Consider the following 24,137-nt stretch of genomic DNA (forward strand, 5'->3'; position numbering starts at 1 on the left):
AGGTTAAGTAAACTATTTTTTTTATTATTATTATTATTATTATTATTATTATTATTATTATTATTATTATTATAATAACCCTATTGGCGTTGGTTCTTTTCATATAAAGTCAAATTTCTGCAGGCTTTCCAATGTCATTTTTTTTACAGACTTCCATACGTGAGGAGCTCTCAAAAATGAGCTTTGAAGAACTTCAAAGATTGAAAGAAGAACTTGGTTCTAAAGTATATAATGAAGCTATGTTTGGTTCAAGGAAATCGACAGAAATCAGTTTTAAAAGAGATAATAAAAACAGGTAAAGTCTTACTTAGTAATTTAGTAAGTTGTACACATTGTATTGTACCATAATTAATGTATTTGGGCCATCCATGGTTACTGGTATAACATTTGCACTCAAGTTTTTGTTTTAAATAATCTAATATACAATGTTTACTTGAGCACACTGATTATTGGAATGTCTTCTTCTTCAGCAGAGCAAACACCTCCAACAAATAGATTTAGAAAAACCATTATAACAAAATAAATATTTAACTTTAACCTTGATTATGGGTGTGACATTTTTCAGACATAGATTTATGACCTTAAACATTCTAATGAATAACTCTGTGAATTATATGGTAAAGAATGGGTAGAATGGAAAAAAATTCTCTCTGACACTGGGACTCGAACCTGGGTTTTCAACTCTGCGTGCTGACGCTTTTTCCACTGAGTCACATCAGTTTCAAATTCTGATGCTGGATTGAATCCTTCTCAGTTTTTAAGTTCTACCTTTCTGTTCCCCTTTGTTGGCCTACCCTCATGTACTGTGTCACCATTCTTCACCATACGGTAATGCAGAATTTCTGCACGGAAATATCATATCGTCGTGTGAATGCAAGAACTAGGTAACTCGAAATTTGCGTTTTTTAGTTACCTCTTTTATAGCACAGCAAAAATTGCACAAAATGTAATGCAAGAACTTGGTGACTGATCGAACGATACCAGCGATATCTATTTTCCAATATAACAAATAGGTAAATGAAAACGAGACATATTCCTTAGTGGAATAAATAAGTAAATAGGCAATGTCACAAAATATGAAAAATCAAGTTACCTAGTTCTTGCATTTACACGGCGATATGTACTTAGGTACACCATAGTAATATCTGTGAATTATGTTGAGAGTAGTAAATATCGCTATTTTTCCAAGAATGCACAGTTGGATTATAATTCTTTTAGATATTAATTTTTTTACATATATAGGCCTACATCTTGATTACACAACTTTTAACACTATATCACTTAAGACTATATAGTTTATTGCTTTCACGTGTTAAATACTATGACGAGTGCAACAAGGTGTTGAATTAAGTGTGTAATATGTAGGAAAAAATGTTTTATTTTACAACAGTACTTAGAAACTGTACAAATAGTCAGAAATAGGTTTGAAACTTATTTTTTTAGGTAAGTACGTTTAGTAAGTAAGTAGGTCACACAATTGCAAATCATAACCTACTGTAGACTTTGTAGGCCTACTCCCTTGTACAACCCTGATAAAAAATGAACATGAACAGGCCCTACTTAACTGATTTGCTTGAAATGGGAAATGTTATTTTACTTACAAACTAGGAAAAGGGTCATTCCATGTCAAAGGACCCTGAATGCAAAAAAATTAAAATATTTCAAAGTAATTGTAATATTCATATTTCTAGAGTAGATGAACCTTTATACCAGATAAATAGTTAATTTCATGAAAATATTAAATTATTTAATGTCTATGCATATTTGACTTTAGTATTAATAGTACTGCTGATAAAAGAAAAAATACACCTCATATGTTGCCTGCTTTGATCATCTTTGCTTGTCGTTGCGTGAGAAACTTGCTGTGTAGGTGTTCCACAATCTACTGTGAAATTTTGAAGCAAATCAGATGAGTTTTTCAAGTACTGGGACTAAATCAAAATATTAAGATCATATGTCACGCCCGCAACACAAAACATGATTTTATTTATGCCTATAAGAAAGTAATTAACTTAGCAAAGTGAAACTTTCTGAAAGTGACGTTATCCACAAGATCTAAATTTTAACATATAACCACTTTTTTTGTAGCATGACTATTTTGCACTCAAAATTGCGTTGCGTGTGTGACATTAGCCTCATATTATCAAATGTCACACCCGCAACACAAAACATGAAAAAACAGGGAATGACAAAAATATGCTCCTCAAACTGATAAAATGAAGTTAAAAGCTAAAGCGCAAGCAAGATAGAATAAGACAGAGGCGGCACAGAGAAAAACTAAAGTAAGTACCTGAGATAAGTAATGCATCTCCAACAAGGGGTTCATATAGGAGTAACAGATCACTAGGGAAAGCAGTTTATAAAGTGAACAGAGGTTTACCAAACAGCCTAAGGAAAAGGAAAGCAGTGGTATCGAAATTTATATTTGAGGAATTGCCGTAATTTGCAAAAAGACTGAATCTGCTACAGACATTAAAAAAAGAAGATACTGTAAAAGATTGAATGATGAAACAAAAGATAACATGGTGCAGTTTTATCTCCGTGATGACATAAGCAGGACTGAGCTAGGTAAAAAAGACAAAGTCACCATAAAGAATGTTCAAACCAGAGAAAGAAATGGTACAGAAACGTACTATGATGATGACCATTGCTGAAGCCTATGAAGAGTTTGTGAAGGAATGTACCAGAGTGTAAAAGGTGTAACAACACTATTTACATTTGCAGAAGAAGTGAATTCATTATCATCATTCCTGGATAATCGTTGGAAAAATGTACAGCCAATTCCAAGCCTGCATAAAGTTTACTTTGTGTCTCCTATTAAAGAAGGTGTGGTGAAGGTTTCTGTAAGCTCTCAACAAGAAGAATTAGCAACAGTCCAATTATTACATCTTGAAGAATAAGAAGAAGAAGATGAAGTGAAGTCTAGATCTTCATGCAACAACAAGACAATACCAAACTTGAGCCAGGGGACTTTGTACTTGTATCTTTAACTGCAACAGGAAAGTCTAACAGGAAACAAGATGTCTTCTTTGCTATTGTGATGGAGTATGAGGAAGTGTTGGGTGTTGCCAGTAAATGAGGACAAATCTTGGGAGGACTTGTCAGTGATCCTGAAGAAAGTGAAACCTCCTAATTTGCTTAATAACAGGGGTCAATTTGCCTTTAGGTGACTATGCTTGCGTTTTAGCCTACATGAATGTTTGTAAACATTTTTGAAATTTGAATGTGTTTTTTTTAATTAATATCAATAGCAGTGGTATTTTTTTGTTTTCTTTGTAAATAAAAAATATCTATGTCACATTGCTGCTGATAAAAATATGTAAACTTAACATGTCTTCAAGTGTCACACACGCAACATTTTCAAATTAGAATTTACATGGAATGTTAATGTTCCTCAGCAACTTCTATTATATCATCTCAAAAGTATACATTTTATTTATATCACCAACAAGTTATAATCACATTCATAATCCAAGAGAACAGAATTGTAATAAAATCTTCACTTGCATGAGAAGGAGTTGTATCATTTTGTCACACATGCAACAAAGATTGACATTTTATTTTTGTTAAGTGTATTTTTCTTAACCAACTCAAAACTTCTTAACTCAATTAAGTAATTGGTGGTTAATATAATATATAAAAACAAAAATGTTAGCTCTTAAAATATTTAATCTACAGTGTCTTTTGTAAGTGAATCTGCTGTTAAAATGTCACACATGCAACCATCGAATGACCCAAAACCAAATAAAAAGAAATAAAATTTAGTCAACAATTGTTGTATCTTGTTAATGATGTAATGAACCTTGAACCTTAAAAGTTGGTCATTTAGCTCACTGATGACATTTTCGAGTGAAGCTTTCACTTCTCTAGGTTTCGACCGGCTATGTAGGCTACTTCATTCCACTGCTTCTAAGTAACATTCTTTTCAATATTTGTCTCAGGTTGAATGATATGGTCAGAAATCTTAGTTTGCAAAAATAATACAGTCTAGTCATACATTTCTCCTCAGCAATATTGCAAGATAAGATTTCCAAAAGTTCACCAGGTGTTCAAGAAGAATATGGTACTTACTTTTTTTACAGCTTCAACTTTCTAAAGTCGAAATTTACATGATAATAAAACAGACGCAAACATTGTGAAGTAAACTGGAGAGTAGGACCACATGAGGTCGTAATTTGTAGAACTTGCTTAGCCCAACTCTGTCACTGCCCTTAGCATTTTATTCTGTAAACAATTGAAAGGCTTCCCTTATACAACAACCACGTATTTCTTCTGGAGTATATGTTACTTGCCTGTTTTTGGATCTTTGACAGACTTTGTATCTCTTTCCTGGAGCTGGTAATGTCATCTCTGTAATAAGTTGTACATGAGTTCAATTTGTTCTTTTGTAATAGCTCTTTGGGACCCACGCTTGCTACCTTCAATTTTCGTAAACGCAGGTGTAATTTCAGATATTAATTTCACGAGAACAGCTTGCTGCTTAGATGGACTTTTGGACATTGACTTCTTCACTCTGCTGACTTCACTCACATGCAGATAGCACCACAATGCATTCCACCTGGGCTTATTTGTTATGGATGTGACAAAAAATACATGATAAAAAACATTTAAAAATTTAATTGACATTGCATTATTTTTGGGGATGAACTCATTCCTAACCTTACTTCTGCCAATTTTAACACACTTATTAATTTTAGTTTAGTAATAAACTTAACTTAATCACTTTTTTCGTTATTGGTGTGACACCAATACGTACTAAGTTATTACCAGTAAGTGATATAATAGGAAAGATATTACCTCAACTATTTTTTATTGCAGTCATGCAGGTAATCATTGGTGTTTGGAAATAACTTCCTGGTATATTGGGGATTTAACTTTTCTTACTATAACTACATCAAAGAGTTTCTTTCAGGAAGTCTGGTGTTAATAGGAAATGATACCTCTCTCTGCTCATAATCTTGTGAATACAGAATATTTTCCATACAGTAGCTCCACAGTCCATTTTACTTTGGATTGAAGATAAAAAGTTATGTAACAGTGTGAGCCCAGAATTATGAAATGTTGTTGTTGTTTTCTAATGCCAGGCGTTTGACAGTAAAGTCATTTGACCTCTTGCACTCCAATATTTTTCAAAGATATTATCATGGCCAGCCAATGAAGCACAGATTTTGAGGTGTTCCGAATCCATTTCTTGGTTTGAGTTGCACAATGGACAGTTAGGGGACTGATATATTCCAATTCTATGCAGGTGTTTGGCCAAAAAATCATGGCCTGTTGCCAATCTAAATGCAGCTACAGACGATTTTCGTGGTAAATCGGGAATTAACTGTGGATTTTGATGCAGAGTTCCATTTTTTCCCTTGAGATTGTGTTATCAAATTTTGTTTGTTAAAGTCTAAGTATGTAGATTTAATAAATCTTTTCACAGAGTAATATGTAGATTTAGTAACAGGTCTGTACATAGCAGTGCTGCCCTTCTTTGCTAAAGCATCTGCATTCTCGTTTCCCAGGATTCCACAATGGGATGGTATCCATTGGAATAAAATTCTTTTATTGAGTGATATTAGTTATTTCTGCTGTTTGAGATGAAGGTGTGTGTTTAGAGACGATTGATAGAACAGCTGCTTTGGAGTCTGACAATATAACTGCATTCTTAAATTTATTGATGTGGCATAGAAGATTCCTGAGACTTTCACTTATTGCAATGATTTCACCATCAAAACTTGTTGTTCCATATCCAAGAGATCTATAAAGTGAGAAGAGACAGCACGTAACACCTGCACCGGCACCATGTTCTCTGGAGATCAAGGATCCGTCAGTGTATAAATGAAGCCAGTTTTGTGGAGGGTACCTAATATTAATTGTCTCTAAAGACAATTGTTTCAGTATTTCAGTGTTTACTTCTGATTTCAGTATTTCTTCTGTTAAATTTATATTATATTCTATATTTAATAGCGTTAAAGGGTTTATGAAATGTGTTAAGATACAAAAGTATCCAAAACAAAGAATCATCTATTCTAATTCATGGTTTGGCTATCTTGTCATAGAAATTGAAATAATTTTTCTTATTTCATATATTGCATTGACGTGCAGTCTTTCTGAGCTTACCATACATCTCGTAAAAAATGTGACAGTCCCCCTTTTTGGCCTAGGTGTCCAGAATCCCCGTCAATTTTGTCAGGTTCTGCAGAAGTTTCGTATTTAAAAAAGGAATTCATTTTTGTAATGTAAAAATAAATAATTCCTCTGACATTTACTTCATAATTTAATGTCGAAATTATTGTTTTGATTTGTATAAATGTTTGATTTTGAAATCAACAAACATGAATGAATTATGTATGAATGTTTTTTTTAACTGGTTTATTTTACGATGCTTTATCAATGGCGATGATTGTCTAGCATCTCAGAGAGATGAAGGTGACAATGCCAGCAAAATGAGTCCAGAATCCATTCCCGTAAATTATCCAGCATTTGTTCTTAATGGGCTGAGGGAAAACATCGAAAAAAACCTTAACCAGGTAACTTGTTGCCATCAGGATTTGAACCCAGACCCACTTATTTCACTGTCAGACATGCTAACTGTTCCTCCACAGTGGTGGACCTACATGAATGGTACTATTAAAAATAATAAGTGCAAAGTCCTGTCAAGTAATGTAAATAAATGGACATGAATAAGCACTGTTTAAAGGCAATAGTATTCTTTATTTTGTTAACTCCGATGTTTCAGTCTTACTTAATACATTTTCCAGTACCTTTTAACTGCAATTTCCTTACAAAAGACGTCAATACTAAAGTGTCTTGTATTTTCATCAAGCATTTGCATTTATGACAGGCTCAAATCTTCCAAATTTAGTTTTAAATAATTAGTACTTTTCTAGGTTATTGATACACACTTTAACATTTAGATTATTTGAAAGTAAAAGATAGAAAAACGAGGCAGAGGTTTACTTTATAAATTATAGTCATTCAGTTATGTTTATTATTAGTAAATATATAGTAGTATATTGTTACAGGCCTCGTGAAATGTCATCCAAACGTCCTCTTCCGACAGAAAATTTAATTATTCCGACAAAAAGAACAATTCTACGTGATCCTAGATTTGACAGTCTGTGTGGATCATTCAATGAAAAGGTAAATACTCTCTGCTATTTATTGCATTCTGGTACATATTCTGTTTTATAAAACTCCAACATATTACTGTGTCTGATGCTTCTATAGTACAATCATTTAGTTGCATGGTTATGAAGTAAAATAATAAATTATGTTAATTCGTTACAGATTATTATACAATAAATGTAAGTCTGTATTATTTGTTGCTTCTTGTTCAATGACATCAAGCTTTTGATTTTATATCATTTGAGTTCTGGCATTCCAGTATAAGCTGTTAGATCTTACCAATCATTGGAAAGTGGCCTTTATTTGTGGATGAGTATGTAGAATGTAGATGAATCCAGAAGTCCTATTTTATATGAATGTTCAGGAAGACAGTTGTGTCTCATTTCTAAGCTCAGTGTGGTCTGTGCACATGCATGCGTGTAATTTACTTCTTTATGCTTGGAATTGTTACAGGCTTTTCAGCGTTCATATTCCTTCATCAATAAAATAAGGGAGAAAGAAAAAGAACACCTTAAAGAGGAAATGAAAACTGAAGCTAACGTCGGCAAGAAAGAGAAAATAAAATATTTGCTTCAGCGGATGGTAATGTTATATATATTTTAGGAACTGGGATTAATTAAAATTAACTTGATTTTGAAGTTTTGTTAGTAGTATATCTATAGGGCATTTTGGCAAAATGCTTTTTTACTGGGTCGAAGTAAATCATTATTTGCATAGATATAAATGTGATTTGGAGTAAGTCAAAGTGATAGGACCAATTGTTATTTTGTCTGTTTTGCCTTTTTAAGTGTTTCATACTAATAAATGCCATTTTTTGTCATTTTAAAACAATATTTCTTGTTTATTTGCAGTTTTCTAATTAATTGTAATGTAATGTGTATGAAATTTAAATATTTGAAACAGTGACTAGCTTCATTAACAACAGTAAATAAAAGTAATTTATTTCGGTGCTTAATCTGCTAATAATTGTGTTCTAATGCTATTGGTGTAATATGAATAATGATCGACAGTCCACAGTTAAAAATATAATATTTTCATGTCTTCACAGTACCAACAATTAGCTTTATAATTTTAAATATTAAGCTCGTTCTCATCGAAGTTGTCATGTAACATTTCCAATTGTTTTCTTTCATATTTTCAAATCTTACTGTTACAATTTTTTGCTACACGTGTTTATTATTGTAAGAGAAAGAAATTTGAGTGAGGAACAGTCAGTATTGTCTGGTGAGAGAAGGTATAAGATCGGTTAGTTAGAATGCCTAAATTCAGTAAACCATTGAAAAGTAAACTTCATGCTTACGTTAGTGAATTTGGTGCCCATGTGTTTTCAACCAATGGAACAGTTTTGTTATGTAAGGTTTGTGAAAAGACGGTTAATCACGAAAAAAAAAAAAGTATTTTATAAGTCAACATGTGTCACCTACGAATTAAATATGTAAGTTATGTTGATATAATTTAAATTTATTGCTAAAATATATTATGCCTTTTTAAAATCTATGAAGCATTTAAAAAAAAAATGTTGTTGTTGTTGTTATCTAATGCCGGGCTTTGGCAACGAAGCCATTAGTGTTCTTTTTAAAAAATTATTGTGCCTTTTTTATGTTTTTATTGCCTTTCTTGCTTGCCTATTTTAACTGTTATAAATACCTAAACATCTGGGCTCTATTTATCTATGTATATTCGGACTTGTTTGTAGATTTAAGTTATAACTTGATTTTCAAGTTTTTTGTAAAAGAATTTATCTTGTATAGTCGAACCACTTATTTCTAGATTTATTCATGTTATAATATTGCAATAATTTTATTGAAATTTTTACATTCAGACTCTAAGACTTAGTATGCAAATTAATGTATGGTAAACAAGGAATACTGAACACATGGACGAAATATGTAGAAGAGTTATATGAGACAGGGAATCGTCCAGATAAGTTAGCCATAGAAGACGAAGCAACAGTATCAGAAGACGAAAAATGATTTTCTATTTTAAGAGAAGAAGTTGAACTAGTACTTAGGGAAATGAAGAATGGGAAAGCAACAGGAGTTGATAGAACCCGTATTGAGTTAGTGAAATGCTTGAGTGGGGACAAGAAGGAAATTCTATAATTATGCAACAAAATATATGACAAAGGCAAATGGTCTGAAGATTTTGCGGAGACAGTGTTGCTTTCCACACTGAAGAAAAATAATGCCAAGAAGTGTAACGAGTTCAGGACTATCAGCCTGATATCACATCTGGTGAAGATTCTTCTGTGAATACTGAATCAACATTTGTATTCTAAGATGGAATGACAGAATGGGTGAAGAAAGAATGATGCTGAAACTGATCAGAAAAAGAAAAGGGAATTGGTCGCATCACTGGCTGAGAAGAAACTGCCTACTGAAGGATGCACTGGAAGGAATGATGAACGGGAGAAGAGTTCAGGGCAGAAAAAGATGTCAGGTGATAGACGACATTAAGATATATGGATCATATGTGGAGGCTAAGAGGAAGGCAAAAAATAGGAAAGATTGGAGAAATTTGAGTTTACAGTGAAAGATCTGCCCTTAGGCAGAACACGTATTCATGTATGTAGTATAGTTATGCCTATATGTATTAAAGTAAAATGGTGTCATTTTGTTTTATTGTTGTAATGGTAGTTGTGTATATTGCAGAGAAAGCCTTCGTATCTGTCTATAAAACCTACAGATATGAAAATATTTCAATATTAACTCATATTTAGAGAATTTAAGCAACAACTTTTAAAGAAATACCTTCTTTAATTTCTTATAATTTCTTAATGGGTAAACTAGCATACCAAGTGTCGTCAGACTTAAAGTTTTAACTAAAATCAAAGTGAAGGAAGAATACATTTTCTTCAAAGTAACTTTCATCTGATTTTTTACATTAAAGGCAAACATTTTGTTCCAAAATCACCAGCTTTCTCTTACAAAACTAACTTACATGTTTGTAATGAAGAAAATGTTATTCGCAGGAAAACCAAGACAGAGAAGAGAGAAAGCGGAAAAAGAAATTAGAGAAAAAGAGACAAGAACGTAATACTCAAATAGAATTACTGAAGCAGGGAAAGAAACCTATTTATTACAAAAAATGTAAGTACTGTGATTGAAAGCATACATGTAATGCAAACACAGCTCACTGAAACAAAAGATTATTTTCATCATTTTTAATTTCTGCTACAATTTAGAGTTTTATAAATTATTTATATTTTATTGTCTTATATTCTTTATTTACATTTCCACTGTTCTAAAAGAAGCGCGAGAAAGCTTATGATTGTTTTAAGCAATAATAGAAATTATTTGACAGCCTTGTAAACGTTATTTATTCAGATATTTAAATATAGCACAGTGAAGTACTGCATCACATTGTAAGAGGTAATCTACCAGGCTATGTGAATATTGGTTCTTTTTCATTCATTGTGACTGTGTGTTTATTTCTTGAATCTTACTCTAGTGGTAACATATATATACACATATACATATATACAGTAAAACCCTGATAAGACACTGTTCAAGGGACCACGTGTAAACTGCATATTAGGTGGGTATACTAATTTTGACTTATATACAGTCTCTATTAGCATATTTCTTTATTGAAATACATAATTCATGAGAGGTAATACAGTATTACTACATTATGTAATTACTGTACTGTACGTTAAGAATTTGCGATACTATATGTATGTACTGTACTTCTGATTAAGAGTACTGTTTTCATTGTACTTTCGTAAGACTTCCAATTTTTCAGACATAAAAAGTGCTTTTCGTTTAACACTCAAACACTCATTATAATCACACTCGCAGACACTTCAATACACTGAAAGATAACAAACTGACCAGCAAACATTTCCAGAATTTTATTACGGCCAAGTGAGGAATGTTGTTTGAGAGAGAGGGTTAGCAAGAGGGTGGGGTATTGTAACTGTTGTTGTTTTCTAATGCCAGGCATTTGACAATAAAGTATTGTAACTGTGTGTAAGCTTTAAGCGTGCAGGTCAGGGGTCGAATAAAAGAGCGTATTAAGAGGGTGGGGTATTGTATAGTACGAAGGTTTAAATGCGCAGGTAAAGGATCGAATACCAATACTCTTCAGGTTAATGGCACCAGTAAGTTCAATGGCCGAAATGATTCATTTCTGTTACAGTACATTGCTGAAAATTACATCGAAAATATTCCACAAAAATAGTGTATTATGCAGGACTTGAGCGCAACAAACGGGGTATTTTATAAAGGCGTTATATATGAAATGTTCAGGGACCAGACAAAAAAAGCGTATTACACGGAATAGCGTAATAAGCGGGCGCGTCTTATCGAGGTTATATATATATATATATATATATATATATATATATATATATAACCTCTTGCCATCCTCATTGAATAATCAATATCTTGATAGTAGTCTTGATTATTCAGTGAGGATGGTGAGACCTCGTATATGTATATATATCATTAACAGTATTCATAAACTGTAGTTAAATATGGCCATAAAGTCATTTAAATATGCGCTCCTGCCTATATGACTTATAGGCTATGTCTAAAATGCAGGAAGTAGGCCATTGACGATACAATGAAAGAATTCGGCTGGCACCATGGATCGTATTCTGGCATAGCTCTGTTGAAAAGAGCTCATAGAGCAGAGAGGTCACGGGTTTGATTCCTGGTACCAGAACGAATTTTTCTCAAATTAATAGGTATTTACATGTTGAGTACTAACATAAAATAGTAGTCTTGATTATTCAATGAGGATGGCGAGACCTCATATATGAATATATGTATACACTACTGTGCAAAAGTCTTAGGCACTCTATGCAATACGTTTATATTGTGTTCTAGTTCCTAGAATTGAGAATGAAAGTAGTCTAAAACAAGTTAGAATGAAGTCTTACCAGTGAAATAAGTACAAGAATTCGTCTCCGTCATCAAAACCAAGCTTAATGTAAAACCATGGAAACACCATTCCTTTATAGACCCATGACACAACCCTCGCTCGGGTATATTGAGTGCTGTGTTTACAAATTGCATATAAACAGAACAAGTTGTAATCAATGTTGTGTACTAGATGAAATGAATGTGTTTCTTTAAGAATAGAACAACATTGAAGTTAGTGATAGACCGAGCCTCTTCTTAACAGGTTGAACAAGAAAAAAAGCAGCTATGGTAAAAATTTCAGTTGAAATGACATACAAAATTTGTTTTTTGAGTGAGCAGTATCATTGTCAAGCAAGTATTGCACGACAAACTGGTGTCTCGCATTGCGCAGTACAGGAGATTCTGAGGGAAAAGCTACAGTTGGGGACAGTAGATGATCGAAAGCGGAATGGCAGGCCCAAGAAATTGACTGCAAGGGATGAACAATATCTAAAAGCGACAGCCCTGAGAAGTAGAGCAGCTTCAAGTGCACAGCTGTCAACAGAACTTTCTGAAAACAGTAATACTAAAGTACATGCATCTACAGTATGACGGTCACTCATCAAAAATGGTCTTCATAGACGTGTTATTGCAAAAAAATCTTTCTTACGGAAGGGTAATAGGACAAGATGATTATCATTCGCAAGAGAACACAAACTATAGGGAGCCAATAATGGAAACAAGTCCTTTGGAGCGACGAATCAAAATTTGAAATCTTCGGAAGTCATCGAAGGCAGTATGTCAGGCGGAGGAAAGGAGAACAATTAAAGGAGGCATGTCTGCAACCAACTATGAAACATGAGGGTGGTAGTGTGGAAATATGGAGTTAATGGAGTGAGTGATGTAATAAGAATTGAAGGTAAGATGACGGCTGTTAAATACAAACAAATATTGATTCATCATGTAATGGCATCAGATTTGCGATTAATTGGAAGAGATTTTGTCTTTCAAAAGGAAAATGATCCGAAGCACACAGAAAATATAGCGAAAAACCTACTTGCAGCAAAAACAAGGTAGAGGAGATGTTCAGCTGTTGGATTGGCCTCCTCATAGTCCAGATTTAAATGACAAGTTAAATGGTAAGTTGTAGCCGATTTAAGTGAACACCATATTTTAACGTTTTGGTGGCTACTTCATTCACACACAACCCCCAGAATGTCTGGAGGACCACACCTGCTGTTGGTCGACGGGTCCATTGGACCTAGCTGGGAGATCTTGTTGATCACCAGCTTTCCCTCCTTAAGCCTCGGCCAAGAAATAAAAGACAGTTTTAACAAGAAAGAAGATACCTTGGCAATATTTATTGACTTTCAGTTAGCATATGACTCTGTTTGGAGAAATAAATTATTACTAAAACTCCAGAAATTAGGTATCTCCAGCAATATGTTCAGATGGATATCAGAATTCCTTAGTCAAAGATTCATTGTCACTAAATTCAATAATTCACTTTCTAGTTACAGACATACATATTGAGGTCTACCTCAGGCGCTGTCCTCAGCACAACTTTCTTCAATATTTATATAAATGACTTACCCTCCCTATTAGAGGAATCAAACATGAAAAAAGCACTATTTGCAGATGATATAGTTTTGTGGACTTCCAGATCTCACAGACATAGAGACAAAATTCAAAATTCTGCTCTTAAAGCTCTAAATCAACTACATGAATGGAATATATCAAATTTGATGACACTCAATTTAAGCAAAAGTAACTACCATATATTTTTACTCGGTAAAAAAGAAAGAGAATTCAATATCCAATACAATGGCCAAAACCTTCCTAGGACTTACGAATCCAAATATCTTGGAGTTATTTTCGATAGTAAGTTAACATGGAGCAATCATTTGAAATACATTTCTGAAAGAGCTCGTAAAAGATTCTTCCTTCTAAAAAGACTAGCAGGAAAGAAATGGGGATGCTCTAGGAATACTTTGAACACTACATACAAAATGTTTATACAGCCAGTGCTGACATACTGTGGAGAAATTTTAATTACTTCACCTTTCATAACGGACATAGAATATGTTCAAAACCAAGCTTGCAGACTCATTACTGGTGGAATCAAAACAACTCCAATAGATTCTATGAGATTCCTCACTAATATTAACAGTATCAAAATGACAATAGAAGAAAAAGCACTGATTCAATATGAAAAACTTATCAGATTACCAGGAAACAATTGGCATTCATACAGTCCTCTCTGTAGATTGAAAACTCAAAAAAGTTTCATATCCATTGTTCAAGAATTAAAACAGAAAATCAATATCCCGAATTTAAAAGAAAACTTACAAATTAAACCAAACCCTTTAACTCTATTAAATATAGAATATAATTTAAATTTAACAGAAGAAATACGGAAATCAGAAGTAAACACTGAAATACTGAAACAATTGTCTTTAGAGACAATTAATAGTAGGTACCCTCCACAAAACTGGCTTCATTTATACACCGACGGATCCTTGATCTCCAGAGAACAAGGTGCCGGTGCAGGTGTTACGTGCTGTCTCTTCTCACTTTATAGATCACTTGGATATGGAACAACAAGTTTTGATGGTGAAATCACTGCAATAAGTGAATGTCTCAGGAATCTTCTATGCCACATCAATAAATTTAGGAATGCAGTTATATTGTCAGACTCCAAAGCAGCTATTCTATCAATCGTCTCTAAACACACACCTTCATCTCAAACAGCAGAAATAACTAAAATGCTCTCTCAATTAATATCACTCAATAAAAGAATTGTATTCCAATGGATACCATCCCATTGTGGAATCCTGGGAAACGAGAATGTGGATGCTTTAGCAAAGAAGGGCAGCACTGCTACTTACAGACCTGTTACTAAATCTATGTATTACTCTGTGAAGAGATTTATTAAATCTACATACTTAGACTTCAACAAACAAAATTTGATAACACAATCCCAAGGGAAAAAATGGAACTCTCTGCATCAAAATCCATAGTTAATTCCCGATTTACCACGAAAATCGTCTGTAGCTGCATTTAGATTGGCAACAGGCCATGATTGTTTGGCTAAACACCTGTATAGAATTGGAATATATCAGTTCCCTAACTGCCCATTGTGCAACTCAAACGAAGAAATGGATTCGGAACACCTCAAAATCTGTGCTCATTGGCTGGTCATGATAATATCTTTGAAAAATATTAGAGTGCAAGAGGTCAAATGACTTTATTGTCAAACGCCTGGCATTAGAAAACAACAACAATAACACAGTCCAGATTTAAATATTGTAGAGTGTCTTTGGGATTATCTGGGCAAAAAGAAGGTGAAAAAGCAGCCAAAGTCTGCAGCTACATTGTGGCAGATGGAGGAATATTCCTGCGACAAGTCTCCAGAAATTGCAAGAAAGTATACCTAAGAGAGAGAATTCAAGAGATATTGTTGTCTAAAGGCGGTCACACATCATATTAGTGTCATGAACCTACTCAGTAGAGTCGGGCAAACAGCCTCTTACTCCCGCTCGTCTCGTAGGCGAGACTGGCTGGCCGATAACGCCAGTTCCGAGAATCGTAATCTCGAGATTGGCACTCTCGGGAACGAGGAATACCGGGTCCCGGCCTGTTATCGCACGGCCGACTTATCGTTACGAAATGCGTACACTGACTGCCGGCTTAATTGCCGCTCATCACTGAAATTCGTGACTCTTTCTGAAATATTAATGTTCATAAAGTAATTTAAGAAGGCACAGCAGTGTGGTATGCAATAATACAGCACATTATGATTGTCGACATTCTTACAGAAGTCACACTATTTTAATGAACTACTTATTGCCTTTCTGGAGAAGCAAAATAATGCAGCACTTTCAGTCGTTACCTAATCCTAAGCTAGTCTAAAACAATAACACGTTATGGTTGGAGCTATGATATACTTTCTCGCTATCAGCATTTCGTTGACATTGCATATTTAATCATTCGATAGTGTTTTGTATACGCTATAGTAATGGATAACACACGACTGTATTATTATATTGCGCGTTCACATCTGGATGTTTCGTTGTTATGCAACGGCATCTTCATCAGCATGGGTAATTATTGTGCTGTGTAAGGACGAAATAAAATAATTAATACTTATTTATATTATAAAGGACCAAAGACTCTGACAAAAGATATTTTTGTTTCCCAACTGATAAAATGCTGCATGTGAAATGGAAACACTTTTGCAAGAGGAAGGACAGAATTACGAAATAGAGTAGATCCTTTCACAAATTGATCATAATTACTTACAAATGCATTTTAAGGAACCCGGAGGTTCATTGCCGCTCTCACATAAGCCCCCCATCAGTCTCTAACCTGAGCAAGATTAATTCAGTCTCTACCATCATATCCATTTTTATATTATCTTCCCATCTACGTCTCTGCCTCTCCAAACGTCCTTTCCCTCCGGCCATCCAACTAACACTCTATATCCATTTCTGGATTCGCCCATACATGCTAGATGTTCTGCCCATTTCAAACCTCTGAATTTAATATTCCTAATTATGTCAGGTGTAGTACAATGCGTGCAGTTCTACGTTGTGCAACTTCCTCCATTCTCCATCCCTCTTAGCCCCAAATATCTTCCTAAGAATCTTATTCTCGAACACCCTTAACCTCTGTTCCTCAAAGTGAGAGTCCAAATTTCACCACCATTCAGAACAACCGGTAATGTAACTGTTTTATAAATTCTAACTTTCAAGTTTTTTGAGAGCAGGCTGGGTGACAAAAGCTTCTCAACCGAATAATAACAGGCATTTCCCCCCATATTTATTCTGCGTTTCCTCCTGAGTGTAATTTATATTTGCTTTATCATAACAACAGAGAATAAATGAGGGTTATTATTATTATTATTATTATTATTATTATTATTATTAAATTAGTTACTTTACGACGCTTTATCAACTGCTATAGCTATCTAGCGTCTGAATGAGATGATAATGCCAGCGAAATGAGTCCAGGGTCCAGTGCCGAAAGTTACCCAGAATTTGCTCTCAATGGGTTGAGGCGAGGAACCTCAGCCAGGTAAAGGCTGGTTCACAATAAACCGGGAACGGAAACGACAACGAGAAATAATCTATACTAATAATAAATCTGTAAGCGAAATTTTTCTGGTAATTTTCGTTTTTCCAAAAATAATTGGTCCTAACATATATAATTAATTAATTATCCTGAAACCGAAAATCGCTTTTTTGAAATTTTTGTTTGTATGTCTGTCTGTCTGTCTGGATGTTTGTTACCTTTTCACGCGATAATGGCTGAACGGATTTCGATGAAAATTGGAACATAAATTAAGTTCGTTGTAACTTAGATTTTAGGCTATATGTCATTCAAAATACTTTATTTAAAAGGGGGGGGGGGGTTATAAGGTGGCCTGAAGTAAATAAACCGAAATATCTCGCTTATTATTGATTTTTGTGAAAAATGTTACATAACAAAAATTTCTTTAAAAATGATTTCCGATAAGTTTTATTCCAGGCAAAATTTTGATAGGACTGATCTTTAAGTCTGTCTGTCTGTCTGTCTGGATGTTAGTTACCTTTTCAGGCGATAATGGCTGAACGGATTTCAGTGAAAATTTGAATATAAATTAAGTTCGTTGTAACTTAGATTTTAGGCTATGTAGCATTCAAAATACTTTATTTAAAAGGGCGGTTGTAAGGGGGCCTGAATTAAATAAACCAAAATATCTCGCTTATTATTGATTTTTGTGAAAAATGTTACATAACAGAAGGTTCTTCAAAAATGATTTTCGATAAGTTTTATTCCAGGCAAAATTTTGATAGCTCTGATATTTAAGGATATAAAAGAGTTTTAAAATAACAATACATTTCCACCGCCGCCTCAGATTGTAGCGTCGTTGTTCCGTAACTGCTATGTGCAAACTATTAAATTTTTTAGTAGGAAGAAAAACAAATTTATTCGTTCTATGGCAGTAGTGCATTGAAGATCGTGAATTTTTACATTTTTACACAATCAACTCTATTAATTTGGAGTGATTTATTAAAGGATGCATTCAAGACTAATTTAGAAAAATGTTAAACGAGTTATATTTGCACCAAATGAGTGGTCTCTGGATCAAAATGATAGCATTTTAATTATTTAAATACAATTTAAATTAAGTAACATATTAAACAATTTATTCTTCTATCAAACACGAATGTTCCCTGGACCCAATGTTCTATTTTAATTATGTAATTACTTTATATTTATTTCTAATAAGTGCAGCGGAGCGCACGGGTACAGCTAGTGTTAAAATAAATGTATTTAAATGTGAACATTCACAATTAACGAGAAGATTAACGGGAACGTGAAAGTTAATTGTGAATACTCACATTCAAATGTATTTATTTTAACAATATTTCCGTTATCGTTGTCGTTTCCGTTCTCGGTTTATTGTGAACCAGTCTTAACTTGTCCCAACCAAGATTCGAACCGGAAGCCGATCGTTTCACAGTCAGGTGTGCTAACCGTTTACTCTACAGCGATTATTATTATTATTATTATTATATCATTATTATTAGTAGTATTACCGTTATCATCATTATCGTAATCATTAGGATGATTAAGATTATGATTATCAGGATTATTATGATGGTTATTATTTATTACTGTCTTGTAAGTTATCATTAGGTACAAGTATTAGAAATCTGATTAATTCTTAATTTGTTATTCTCGTTCCTATAACATAGGATAATTATTGTAAATCATATAGGCCTATATAATTTTATATTGTAACATGGCTAGAATACGATAATGATTGTTCTGTAACAATAATTTATAACGTGCACACCAATAGAAAGTGTAGTTTTCTATAGTATAGGCTGGTTCAGAATAAACCGGGAACGGAAACGAGAACGGAAATAATGTTAAAATAAATGTACAGTATTAAATGTGAGCATTCAGAATAGTTAATTGTGAATGCTTACCTTTAAATACATTTATTTTAAAAATATTTCCGTTCTAGTTCTCGTTGCCGTTTCCGTTCTCGGTTTATTGTGAACCAGCTTTTAATATTTTCATGTTTCATATCATTGTGTTACAAACAATTTTTTTATTTAGTTGCTATAAAAGATAGCCTAATTACTATAAAGTGTAAACCATCTTGGACTATATAGCCTCATTTTCAACTATCTTTATTAAAATATCAATTAATACTATCCGTCCAATAACGAGTTTTCATGCGTTGAAAGGTTCCGTACAAATTTTACGGAACAAACGTTTGAGTCATGAGTCCTGCGCTAACAGGTTAACTCGCAGTTATTCGAGAACCAGTAAAAATTTTGAGTGGCCATCACTTTTAAAAGTAATTTCCATCCTTTCTCAACATTTCTCTCGCTTTGACCCCCCATCTAACGTGAAAAACAAAAAAGTTTTCAAAGGTGAAAGGTGAAGTTGCAAATGTCTATTCTGAACACATCAATCTCCATCGAAGTTAATATTTTTTTTCTCACTTTCCAAAAAATATTTTCAGTTCGATTTTTTTCCTATGTTTTCCTTAGACATTGAGCTATCAATCCAAAAAATTACAGCGCGATTGATTAAGTATTATAGGAGCTACGACATGATATATATTTAAAGAACCGGGAAATGCATAAGCCAATGCTTCCTATAGGAGCACGGCCCGAGCGATATTGCTTGCTTATCAGTACAACAGTCCCGCATAGACGTCCGAGACTGTCGGGAGTGATCTAGTATCGGTAATCTCGGGAGCAAGAGAATCTCGTGTTCTCTATCAATGAGTCATTTGGCTACGTTAGGTACTCGCGCACTGGGCGAGACTGCGGTGATTACGCAACCGAGAACGGGCGATAATATGAGGCAGTCTGCCCGACTCTACTACTCAGTGATTCTTGTGTGTGCTATTGCTTATTTCTGTGTTTTCTAAATATTTTGGTAATAAATACTTTATTTTTCATGGTATTTTTGTTCTTTTTTTACAATTTTTATTACCTGCCTAAGACTTTTGCACAGTAGTGTATATCAATGTTAACAGTATTCATAAACTGTTATTAAATATCACCATAAAGTCATTTAAATATATATGACCTATATGTCTAAAATGCAGGTAGTAGGCCATTAACAATACAATGAGGAGAGTTCGGCTGGCACCGTGGATCATGTCCCGGCATAGCTCAGTTGGAAAGAGCATTCAGCGTGCTGAGCTGAGAGGTCCCAGGTTCGATTCCCAGTGCCGGAACGAATTTTTCTCGAATTAATAGCTATGTTGTTTCTTGTTTTCTAGTGGCATCAAGCTTATGATTTTAAACTATTTGCCTTGTGATATTGTAGTATAGTGCTGTCAGATTTTCTTCATCATTTGTTAAACTTTCACATGTTGCTGATAGTCATATTGGTTTTCTTCAAGAGGATGCATATAGATTAATTTAGAATTCCTGTTTTTCATAAACATTCGGTAAGATAGTCTTGGTAACATGAATCTAAACTTGACTTCAGTAAAGTTTTCAACTGAGATTTTTCCTATCCTTTTGTGTAACAGTAAAGAAAAGAGCCAGACTAATGTGTATAAAGTCACTTTCATATTCCTTATAGTTTAACAGTAAAAGGGTGCATTTACCCATATAGTTGAAGTGTTTATTCAGCCAGTGACCCAGATTAAAATCCTGGAAAAATAAAGTCTAACAACAAGTTATGTTCGATAAGTCTTCTTGAAAACTTCAATATCTGCTGTTATCAGATGTAGAAAGTAATGGGAAATTACTGCTGATGTCGTACCAGGATTTGGTGACAAAGAATGAGTGAAGTGTGTTACTTGACTGGACAAGAAAATAATTTGGTACAAAGACTAATAACTTCTCATGTATAAAATTTTACAGATACTTAATGAATGGTGTTAGTTTGTCATCCTGGTGAATTCAATGATTCCATCCATATACATACATATACACTTCCATTGAGTATTCAAGAGTTACAATATAATGTTATTCTTCATTCTTGTATACAGTCTTTTAACACTTATATAATCACTGATAACTGTTAAGTTATTTAAATTAATAAATAACAACTTTACTGTGTTAACATTTTAAATAAAGGTGTTATTGTACCTGATTCAGGGCCTGATTTACAGTTTCAGAGGCCTGGAGCATAATTTTCTTCATGAGGCCCATTTTCACATGTGACGATTATGCCTAATATCATTTTGTTTACATATAACTGTCGGCCTGGGTAGCGTAATCAGTATAGAGCTGGCCTTCTGTGCTCGAGGTTGCAGGTTCGATCCCAGTCCAGGTCAATGGCATTTAAATGTGTCAATAGATTTACTGGCATGTAAAAACTCCTGCAGGACAAAATTCCAGCACACCAGCGACGCTGATATAACCTCAGCAGTTGCGAGTGTCGTTAAATAAACCATAATTTAATTTAATTTTAAATATAACTAACAGCCTTGACAGACTGAAGTAATACTACTACTACTTAATCATAGCCACAACACTTTTTAAAATGTCCCTCCAATATTTACATTCGTTATCATAGTCTGAAATCATAGCACAGCCAATACAACTGTTTTTTTTTTTCTGATATAGCAACAGAAGAGAAAACAGACTATGTATGAGAAAAAGAAACTTAATTCTTCTTTTGTCTGATAATAGCATGATTTCAATTTGAAAAGTCATTTTTACTTAGGACTACACATTATTACTGAAGAGTTTGCAACTGTAACAGTATACACTCAAGACTGCCATTTTAGATGAATAAATGAGCCAGTTTTCAGGTTACATTACATTATTTCTGTACACTAAGATATAAGAATCATTCTATCACCTATCTCCTTTCACCGTGTATTTATTTCCCGAGATTTTTTTTATAAATTCTCGATTTTGAGGAGAAGGATTAAAAATAAAGTGATACTATAAGGTAGCATCAAAGATGATTGCATAAGTTGTAGTACAGTCACTTATTTCTTTTAGTGCAATTCAGAAATTTGAGAAGAATTTTCATTTTTCCTAAATTCAGAGTTAGGCTTACTTTGGTTCCACAGTTTAGTAGCTGTGGTGGATTGCTGTCCTTGTATGCCAAAATTTTCTTCATTAGTCTATATTAAAATATTGTTAACTTTTGTAACTGGAAATCTCTAAGGAAATTACTGCTAGCAACACCTGAAGAAACATACATGCTCAGTAATCAACATTGTTTTTCCTGTTATATTTCAGTAACTTTCCATTTTCTCTTTGGCTCCTGATTCAAATTTGCTTGGGAATTCAATTTTTAGTTATGGACATTTCTATAAATACACTTTTACACTACCACTATACACGATAATAGTCCCATACCAACATAAATTAGATAACCTGCAAGGAACACCTGCACTAGACACTTGGTTTAACACTCATTGCAAAGAGAACAGACAATGTTGACTTCGACTGCTGCATTTATGATTAATTATTTGAATAGGCCTACTGTTACAAGTTGAACACATTAAACTCTGTAGTCAACTTACTATCACTCTAAACTTAAAACAATAAAGTATTGACGCTGTTTCTAAAATAATAGTCTAATTAATTTCGTAATGCCACCGGCGTGGCTCAGTCGATTAAAGTGCTTGCCTGCTGGTCTGAAGTTGTGCTCAGGCGAGGGTTCAATCCCTGCTTAGGCTGATTACTTAGTTGGGTTTTTTCCGAGGTTTTCCCCAACTGTAAGGTGAATGCCAGGTAATCTATGGCGAATCCTCGGCCTCATCTCGCCAAATACCATCTCGCTATCACCAGTCTCATCGACGCTAAATAACCTCGTAGCTGATACAGCGTCATTAAATAACCAACTAAAAAAATTTCGTAATTATCTGTTAATAATTACTTATTTCCTGAATTCTGATTTTCAATTGGCAGAGTTTGTTATCTATTTCAATTTTAATAAATCATTTTAAAAAAAGCTTGTTTCTGAATTTTGAGCAGAATGTTGAGGCCCTGAGCAGAGGCACCATAGGCTCCTGCCTAAATCGGGCCCTGACTGTGACCCATTTTCAAATTGCACACCACTTCGCCAGGCCACGTTATGCATGATGTGTATCTGTGAAGAGTTATGTCATGTACTAGGGTGACTGTATGTGAAGTGTTCGTGTAAGTGCAGTGTAGGAAATGGGTGAAGATGATGATGAAGGTGAGGAAGGGAGAAAGGGAAACCCAGTGCAGGCACATAGCCTACTCTTGTCGAATAGCACCAAGGAGGCTGCCAGGCTTAACGTCCCCATCCAATGGACGAATCACTATCAACAGTGACATGTGCCTTCCCTTCATATTACGTATTGCGGAGAGATTTGGGATTTAACCCAGACTTATTGGTGCACAATTTAGTGGTTAGAAGTTGTGCACTGCCATCTCTCCTAGTCCTGAGGTAGAAATTTTACAAGAAAATTTCTGACTCCGCTGGGAATCGAACCCAGGCCTGCTAGTCTGGAGGCAGACACGCTACAGAGCTAACTCAGTGGACCAGTTGTTAAAAGTAAATTATAAGAGCATATTACCTCATTTGTTATTTGCAAGTATACATCTGCATTTAAAAGTCTGATATTTTCATACAATTTTTTTTACAGCTGAAAGAAAAATTATTGATCTGGTGGAACAATATGAAGAACTGAAGAAAGGAGGGAAATTGCATAAGCATATTGAGAAGCACAGAAAAAAGAATGCACAAAAAGACAGAAAGAAACTAAAAGCTGTAAAAAGTACATGATAATAAAGTTACCTGTAAATTTCCTTTGTTTCCATTTAATGAAGAAAGTTGAGAATTTCCTCATAAATTTGTTCTTCTGTTTAACAATAAGTTATGGGAAACGAGCTCTCGCAATTTGTAGTCAATACTTTCTGCATTACTGTAACATTTATGATTCTTACTAAATTGTTACTGTATATAGTATTGTACTTCGACCAAAATCCCTATAAAATCTAGTGCTGCAGCCATACAAACAGGTAAGTCATCTGCCTTTGCTAAAGGAATTTCATAAACTTCCCATAGAGTCTAGCTAAGAGCAATATAATTAGTTGAGCTTGACTTCAACAAATGTCGCTAGTGGTTCTATTAGTAAAATCAGGTGGAATGTGTTTGAAGCATGTAAAATGGTGTCTGGAAAAATCCATCTGTCATTAGGAAACTAATCCAGCATTG

At 34.0% G+C, this 24,137-nt stretch overlaps 1 protein-coding gene across 2 annotated transcripts in view; it reads left to right on the forward strand.

The window, feature by feature from the left end:
• Positions 1 to 23,728, forward strand: part of LOC138693457 (ribosomal RNA processing protein 36 homolog) — a 29,072-nt gene extending 5,344 nt beyond the window's left edge. For both annotated transcript variants that reach the window (XM_069817440.1, XM_069817439.1), the window contains exons 2-6: positions 150 to 295; positions 7,014 to 7,131; positions 7,570 to 7,698; positions 10,088 to 10,205; positions 23,566 to 23,728. In XM_069817440.1, the coding sequence (XP_069673541.1) occupies positions 177 to 295; positions 7,014 to 7,131; positions 7,570 to 7,698; positions 10,088 to 10,205; positions 23,566 to 23,705 (624 nt within the window). In that variant the 5' untranslated portion in view covers positions 150 to 176 and the 3' untranslated portion in view covers positions 23,706 to 23,728. The remainder of the gene's footprint in view (positions 1 to 149; positions 296 to 7,013; positions 7,132 to 7,569; positions 7,699 to 10,087; positions 10,206 to 23,565) is intronic.
• The last annotated feature ends 409 nt before the right edge of the window (positions 23,729 to 24,137 follow it).

Source organism: Periplaneta americana, chromosome 17 (assembly GCF_040183065.1).
Source record: "Periplaneta americana isolate PAMFEO1 chromosome 17, P.americana_PAMFEO1_priV1, whole genome shotgun sequence".
In the NCBI taxonomy this organism is placed as follows: Eukaryota; Metazoa; Arthropoda; class Insecta; order Blattodea; family Blattidae; genus Periplaneta; species Periplaneta americana.